The 8,051-nt window shown below is 49.9% G+C and overlaps 1 protein-coding gene across 1 annotated transcript; it reads left to right on the forward strand.

Moving 5' to 3' along the window:
- The first annotated feature begins 223 nt into the window (after positions 1 to 223).
- Positions 224 to 3,527, forward strand: GPRC5A (G protein-coupled receptor, class C, group 5, member A). The gene is made up of 3 exons (XM_008579056.1): positions 224 to 1,145; positions 3,111 to 3,169; positions 3,435 to 3,527. Exons 1-3 carry the CDS (start codon positions 224 to 226, stop codon positions 3,525 to 3,527), a joined length of 1,074 nt encoding a protein of 357 aa, XP_008577278.1.
- The last annotated feature ends 4,524 nt before the right edge of the window (positions 3,528 to 8,051 follow it).

The following is an 8,051-nucleotide window of genomic DNA, read 5'->3' on the forward strand; positions in this document are numbered from 1 at the left end:
TTTGGGGTAGGGGCCTATGAGATTTGTTCCCTTCCTTTATCAGTCTTTAGCATTTGCCACAAAAGGTAGGGAGAACTTGGTAGTATTAGCTCATGGTGTAAGTTCCAGGGCAAAACCCTGGCTAAACATACAACAAGTTTTTCCTAATCCTTTCATAGTCCTCTGTGTCGAGTTTAAGAGACTCACCCCCCTCCTCCAACCTTTGCTCTTATGCAGGACCACAATGGCTGAATCAGCCCCTCCCGGTTGCCGCTCAGACCTGGACTCCAGGTACTACAGACTTTGTGACACAACTGAAGGCTGGGGCATCGTCCTAGAAACGGTGGCCGCAGTGGGGGCTGTGACCTCAGTGGCCTTCATGCTCGCTCTCCTGATCCGCATCTTCAAGGTGCAGGACTCCAGCAGGCGGGAAATGCTCCCTACCCAGTTTCTCTTCCTCCTGGGTGTGCTGGGGGTCTTTGGCCTCACCTTCGCCTTCCTCATCAAACTGGACAGCGGCACGGGGCCCACACGCTTCTTCCTCTTTGGTGTCCTCTTTTCCATCTGCTTCTCTTGCCTCCTGGCTCACGCTTTCCAATTGACGAAGCTGGTCCGCGGGCAGAAGCCCCTCTCCTGGCTGGTGATCCTGGGCATTGCTCTGGGCTTCAGCCTGGTACAGGATGTCATTGCTGTTGAATATGTTGTGCTCACCATGAACAGGACCAATGTGGACATTTTTTCTGAGCTCTCTGCTCCTCGTCGCAATGAAGACTTTGTCATGCTGCTCATCTACGTCCTCTTCTTGATGGTGCTGACCTTTTTCATGTCCTCTTTCACCTTCTGTGGATCCTTCACTGGCTGGAAGAGACATGGGGCCCACATCTTCCTCACCGTGCTCCTCTCTGGGGCCCTCTGGGTGGTATGGATCACCCTGCTCTTTGTTCCCACCCCTGGTGCCCAGTGGGATGACACCATCCTCAGCACAGCCTTGGTGGCCAATGGCTGGGTTTTCGTGTTCGTTTATGTTGTCCCTGAGTTTCAGCTGCTCACTAAGCAACAAGACCCCATGGATTATCCTGTTGAGGATGCTTTCTGTAAACCTCAACTCATGAAGAAGAGCTATGGTGTGGAGAACAGAGCCTTCTCTCAAGAGGACATCACTCATGGTATGCAGCGTGGCGAGGTGGAGAATCCCTTGGAGAAAGATGGTGGGGAGGTGGGGGGTGGAATCACAGGATACCATAAGGAACATGCAAGGTTTTCCAGATTATACATACCCCTGATAGAACAGATAAGTTTCCCAAGGCTCAGATCTTGCTTAAAATCTTCCAGCCAGTTAGAGATAAGTAGAACCAGAAGCTGGCCTCTGGTGTCTTAATCTAGTGCTTTCTGCACAACACCATGTAGGTTTCTCTGAATCAAAATAAGATGGAACAAAGGCACGGAGGAGGAATGATTAGAAAAATTACTTGTGATAAGTAGGTGAGATTGTGTTCTTTCTAAAAGATAACTAGGTACTTCTTCTAGAAAGTGGAGCCTCTGTGGCTGTGAGTGCTACGCTCTCCTACAGTGATCACAGAGCAGAGAAGGGAGAAAGCCTTTATCACAGAGCCACGTTTTATTGTGGGTCTCTGGGCCCAGGGGAGGGAAGAGATCATAGTTGACAAGGTGATGCTCTTGCCTGGAGTTGTGTGAAGCTGAGCATTCTGTTGTTGTTCTCATAAGAAAAGGAGGCTGACCTGATAGTCAGAAACTGCCCTTGCCCATAGGGGTCTATTCATGGGTGTCTGGGGTTTACGTCGATCTTTGAGTCTCATCACAGGAGGTGGGTGGTTTGGGGACAGGAGTGAGGGACCTCCAAGGCCAGTTTCTTGGCCCCATAAGTGGAGATCTTTGAGGTGCAAAACTTCCTAGTGCTTCTCACTGCAGCTCTGGTTTCTTTCCTGGGCACTCGGAAGTCTGAAGGGGGAAGGTCAAGGGGTATATTTTACCTGCCTACCCCCTCCTGTCCTTTCCCAGGGCTTCACTCTGTCACCTCACCCCTGGACTCCCTGTTGTCGTTCCCTAACCATGCTTCCTTCCTGCTGTTTGTTTTGTGGGCCCTGTTGTGCTGTCGTGGCCACTCAGCAGCTCACAGTCCTCACTGGCTCCCCATGGTCCGTCCCGTCGCACCAGATCCTTACTGAGGCCTTCTGCAGGCGGAATTGACAGCCATGGAGGCTCCGCTCTCCGTCCAAACAAACCCCGTCACTGCACTTCCCTGCCTCTGGGTCTGGGCTCCAGGTGCTTCTGTCCTCTGCCTGGCATGGCTGTCTTCCCTCTCCTTGTCCTTTTCCAGAGTCAGGCCTTCCCCGTCCTCCCTCAGCGATCACTCTGCCTGTGCATCTGCAGGACTTTGAAATGCTTGCATCAGAGTCTGTCTCATCCGATCGTTATTTGTGAACCTGTCACATATTCCTTACTCTCCAGGGTCAGCTGCAGGGGAGGGATCATTCTGCTTAATCCTTGTGTTTTTCACACTGTCTTACATAGGGAAGATGTTTATGTATTTATTGAGTAAATTAGGCAGGTAAATTTGGTGGGAAATAAATGAATTGCTTTAAATTGCATTCATGATGATTGCATGTGTTTACCCTTCTGTTCCTGATTTTCCCAAAATACACAGAAAACAATTATTCATACATTCTGCCACTTCCCAAATACAAATAATACAAATATATATAATCTACATATTCCTTGTTGGGCAGTTAAGGAAGTAGGTAGCTCCCTAGTGAGATTCACTCTAGGTGCACTTCTGGCCAGATCTGTATCTGGAAAGATGATTTTACAATGGCTTTTCAAATATGCTTTTGAAGTGGTCCTAGGCTGAGGTGGGGCTCCAGTTAAGTTTTGAAGAGGTTTGAAAAGCATAGTGACCACATGCTGCTAAATATTCATTTATTCAGCTGATATTGTGCTTGCTCTGTACCTGGGCTTGGGCTGGGGACACAGTCTGTCCCTGTAGGAAACTTAGAGTCTACTGGGGAGACAGGCAATGAAACGGACAAGGCGTCACCCCGTGATACGAGAGATAATGGCTGAGCACAGGTGGAGCCCTCCTGCTCTAATTTCTCCCCTCCCCTCTGTTTCAGGTTCTGAAGAGACAGGGGACACACTCTATGTCCCTTATTCCACCCATTTTCAGCTGCAGGTAAATGATCTCTTTCTCCTTCATCAGTGGCAATCATAGCCCAGGAATGCATATCCTTTGGGAACAGATGCTGGCCCCTAGGTGGCCAACTTGAAAGGATGATGTGTCTTCTCATGGGGTTGGGGTGGCAGAGCACTGGGCACAGGGGGCACCTAGGGGGAGGGCATGGAGGAAGGGAGGGAGGCTAGATTCCTGCCCGTACTGCAGGCCTGTTGAGATGGCCTGGCCTGGGCTGAGTTTAACCATGTGGCTGCTTCACTTTCAGAATCGGACGTACCAGAAGGACTTCTCCATCCCACGGGCCCATGCTCAATCTAGCCCTTACAATGACTACGAAGGAAGGAAAGAGGGCAGTTAACTGTGTCCTGGAGAGTGGGATGGACACAGCAAGGCAGCAGACCCAGCCGGGAGTGCAGAGGGATGTGGGCTACCTTCTGAGTCTTCTAAGAAAACCGTACGAAACATTCCAGGAACAGCTGGCCTCCCTCCCAGCCTCAGCCACTATTCTTCCATACTGGACTTGTGGTGGGCTAATGGGACTCCAGTTCTTTGCAGCACTGTGGTATCTTTCCTTTGTCCCATGCTTAGTGTACTTGATGTGAGTGGGAGTCTCAGGCAACTCAGGGTGACACTCACTCTTCCTGTTGTTTTACACGTGACTCAGCGTCTGCTCATCTGACCGCATGCTGGCTCGCTCAGCTGTAGGAGCCAACTCACCTCACCGAAGGTGGGTTTTGTAAAGATTGCCTGGCCCAGAGCAGAGCTGCAAATCTGAGCAAAAACAGCAAGGCCTGTCTCTCAGCCCCATCTACGGCCCCTGAATCTACACTGGAAGCCAACTTCCTGGCACCATCCCCCACCTCTGCCTTCTTGCTTGGGTAGGAGAGGCTAAAGGTCACCCTGCCTCACACGCGGCCTCTGCAGATCTCCTCTGTGATGCCAGGTCACCCCTCTCTTCTGGCACTGTGCCCAAACTTGCTTCAATCCCCAGACCCCAACTCCCCACACGCTTTGCCTGGAGTTGTTCTTCTGGAGCTGTCTAGCCAGGAGAATTTGTGCACTGTTATAATAAATCCCTGCCCCGATTGTTCTCCCATCCCCTTGCGCTCAGCCTCGGTCAATATTGACAGTGTGTTCACCACCTGCATTCTGTGACTGGGCGCTGTCCACTAAACGGGGAGTGCTGGTTGTGTAATAGGTTACTCACCTGGCTATACAACAAAGGTGTGGTGGCAACTCTGTCACTGTGGCAGCAGTGATACAAGTGGCAGGCATCAGACACTGGGGGAGATGCAGGTGCCCCGTTGAGCTTCACAGTGGGGCTGGCCACACTAGGTTCTGTTTTACTGGGTTTGTACTTGGCCCTTGTCTATGTGTGTCTCTTTCTCTTCGTTACGTCTCAGACAAGTGTGTTTTCTCCAATTTTTGAGGCTGTCAGAGGTGACAGAGCCAGGATCATCTTGGTCCTGAGGTTTTGCTCCCGGAAGGCAGAGGAGTGGCAACCTTGGAATGGGGTTTGGCAGCCCCAGAAAGACAGGGAGGAGACCTCAAAGCCAGTTTCATGAGTCCCCCAAGGTTTAATCATAGGAGAGGGCAGATCCAGATCCTTTATTTGATAGAATTGGTTCACAATATCTTTCGGCAAAGACACGGTACCTAACAATTATTTACTTAATCCAATAAACAGCTCTGTGGGGCAGAGCGATGGGGAAATCTCTCTTTGGTGAAAGAAAAAAAAAATTCCCATACAAAGAAACTGACATTTAGAAATTTGTAGCTAAATATGGGAGTTACCTCTTAAGAGCCTGACGCTCTGCTTTTCATCAAAAGGAAAAACAGGGAGGAACAAAGGTTGAGGTGAGAGTGGAGGTGGCTAAGGACGTGCTGGATGAGGGACAGTTATGTCCCACAAAGGTTTGTCTGATAGGCTTTGCTAACATTAGCCTAGGTTTGTGTGGAATACGGGGAATGACAAATAATGATATGGATCCTTCTAGACTATTCTAGTCTTTCTCAAGAGGCCATGGCTCAATGAGGTTTGTCGTGAGGAGAAAGCACTGTGGTTCCACGTATGTCTGTCATGGCGTAGGTGCTCAAGAAACACACGTCCCCGTCCCTCTTTTCTTTCCTCTTCTGGTCTTCGTCTTGTCAACCAAGCAAAGGGGGACGGGTGAAAGCTAAAACCACAGAATGCTCTGGATCTGCTTTTTTTATTCGGGAAAAGAATCTGCCAGCCTTTGTGTCCCCATGGCTGCCTTCCTCCAGTCAACCCCTTCAAAAACTGGAGAGGACCTGAAAATGGTACCTATTTTGAGATATTTGTTTCTCTTCTAAGAAACAAGGTGGTCTCCAGAGTTTGTACAAGGAGGCCATCCCCCCACCGAATTCTTGCTCTTGCCAGGTGGCAGAATAATGCTCCTCACCTGAGCAGCACCTGTCACCCCCCACGGCTGCTGCCTTATCTTCAGTTCTCATGGCTTTTGCATATAAATGAGTTTTTCGTTAAAATAGGAACATCTTAGGGGCTGGAGATTTTGGCATCTGAGGATCATTACATTGGAGAAGAGGATTCCAAAGCCCTCCCTATGTCTCCATCTCCATCTGGGCTGAGATAATTCTATGCAAATGTAGCCCAGTCTGGTCGTTGGCCGTTCCAGTTGATTGACGGCTGGGAACCAAAGTGGCACCTCCTTTGCACTAAACGGGTGATGATGAAGTAAAGCTCAGCAACCGTCCTGTCCTCTTTCGTGGTCAGATGAGAAATAAACTGTGTCTCGGCTGCTCACGTCAAAGCTGCCATACCCCGTGGTTCCACTTGATGGCAGTGAAACCTCAGGCATGAAGCCTTGGGGACTACAGCTGCTTTTAGCAGAGCGGCAGATCCTCAGCAGGCCTGAGGCGAACGCTTGTGTTTAGGGGCACTTGCTTCCTCCCTCCCACCATCTTTAAAGAATTTGCTCATCCTCTCCTTTGGCAGCTTCTTTGCCCTTTGCCTTATTTTTGTGAAGCTCTCCAAGGTATTTCCAGGCCATTTGCATGCAATCTGGCATCTTTACAGATAATGGTCTCATACGCTGTTGTTATTAATGCCAGCTAGTATTTATGTGGTGAGAACATTGGCTTTTTGTCAAGAAAAGTGTGCCAAGACAAAGAGTACAGCCTGGGCCTGGAAATGCAGCAGTAAAACCCATTTTTTCCACATGCGTCCTGAGTTTCCTTCCTTTATTACTAGACTTACCATCACTGCTGAGAACTGAATTGTGCCCAGCTGATCTTTTCCTTCCTTGCACACTTCCCTCCATTGCTTCCAGGGTTTGCAGGTTTGCCGCTGTCCCAGCCCCAATCTGAAATGTGGGATTATTTCAAAATTGGAGGTGGCAGCTTCAGGAAAATTGTTCTCCTGTTGACTGCTAAAATCCAGATTCTAGGAAATCAGCCCCCAGTTCGTAGACTGCTCTCTTTGGAAATGTTATGGTCCAACCTTGTGGCCATTTTCCTGGAATTCCTCCCATCCAGGGCAGACAATGCTTTGTCCTTCTTAGCTTCAGGATGTCTCAAGGATGCAGCGGGTCTGTGTGGCAGCCTGACGCTGATTTTGGCAACCTCCAGATTTCTGCAACTTTCTCGATTCTTCAGAGTGGAACACTTTAGTGCCCCACATTTTGGAGTTTGAGAGGGTTACAAATCCTCTGGTGGTGCCTCTGCAGCCCTCATTTTGAAGAGGGGGAGGAAATTCAAGCCTAATGGAGTTAATATGACCAAGACCAGATTTCTGGTTCTGCGCTCTTTCTACTGCCAGTGCTTGTGTGATCAATTTTAGACACTTTTCCCAAAGGACTATTGGAGTAAAGAATCAAATAAAGTGACCATGGTCACCATATGTTTTAAGCATGTTTCTCATTTTCCTTTGCCTCTCTGATTACCTTTTCGTCCCCTGATTTCTCCTCTGGTCATCTTCTCTCCCCTCCTCATGTAAGCCATGAGGAGAGGGATTGGTGAGGATGGACGTTTTCTGGCTAACCCCACCACCTCCAGGCCAAATGAACATTTGCTTCCTGGGAAAGTAGGCTGTCAAAGGAGGAATTGCAAGGCAAGGCAGAGGCCTCCTTCATTTTCCCCAGCCAGTGTGATGATCCTTCAACTTCCCTGAGTCCTATGTATCATGCCCAGTACCTCTTCTTCCCTGCGTATGGAATCATAGCTCCCTTCGGGGAGCACGTGCCACCCCCTCATGATCCCTCACTCTCTGTGCAGCTTCTTTTTTTTTGTCTTTTTTTTACTGACTGGTAACGGGATCGCAACCCTCGGTGTTGTGCCCGCTCCGTGCTCAGCCAGTGAGTGGGAACTGGTCTCCACATGGGATCCGAACCCTCGGCGGGAGCGCCGCCACGCTCCCAAGCGGCGCACTCTCCAGTGCGCCACCAGGTCGGCCCTCTGTGCAGCTTCTTTTTTTTGTCTTTTTTTTACTGACTGGTAACGGGATCGCAACCCTCGGTGTTGTGCCCGCTCCGTGCTCAGCCAGTGAGTGGGAACTGGTCTCCACATGGGATCCGAACCCTCGGCGGGAGCGCCGCCACGCTCCCAAGCGGCGCACTCTCCAGTGCACCACCAGGTCGGCCCTCTGTGCAGCTTCTGAGAGCAGATGCTGAGCCAGTCGTTGGCAAACCCTTGCAAGTCACTGCTGTGTGTGCAATGACTTAGTCCAGCGTGTTTGCCCTGAGCCAAGTGTCTCAAGCACCAAACCCAATCATGATCTTCAACAGAAAAGAAGGTGAAACTTTAGTGGAATCTGGTTACCATGTGTGCAACACCAAACTGCGTGTGCCCAGCTGCTTCTAGTTCAGGCACCTTCCATACGATGACCTATCAGTCCTGCTGGATA

The sequence above is a fragment of the Galeopterus variegatus genome, unplaced genomic scaffold (assembly GCF_000696425.1).
Source record: "Galeopterus variegatus unplaced genomic scaffold, G_variegatus-3.0.2 Scaffold1802, whole genome shotgun sequence".
Lineage (NCBI taxonomy): Eukaryota > Metazoa > Chordata > Mammalia > Dermoptera > Cynocephalidae > Galeopterus > Galeopterus variegatus.

Bases quoted from the DNA above. Each gene is read 5' to 3' on its own strand.
- GPRC5A (XM_008579056.1), top strand. From the start codon at position 224: ATGGCTGAATCAGCCCCTCCCGGTTGCCGCTCAGACCTGGACTCCAGG. The intron at 1,146-3,110 runs GTATGCAGCGTG...CCTCTGTTTCAG, and splicing joins TCAAGAGGACATCACTCATG to GTTCTGAAGAGACAGGGGAC. The intron at 3,170-3,434 runs GTAAATGATCTC...CTTCACTTTCAG, and splicing joins CCACCCATTTTCAGCTGCAG to AATCGGACGTACCAGAAGGA.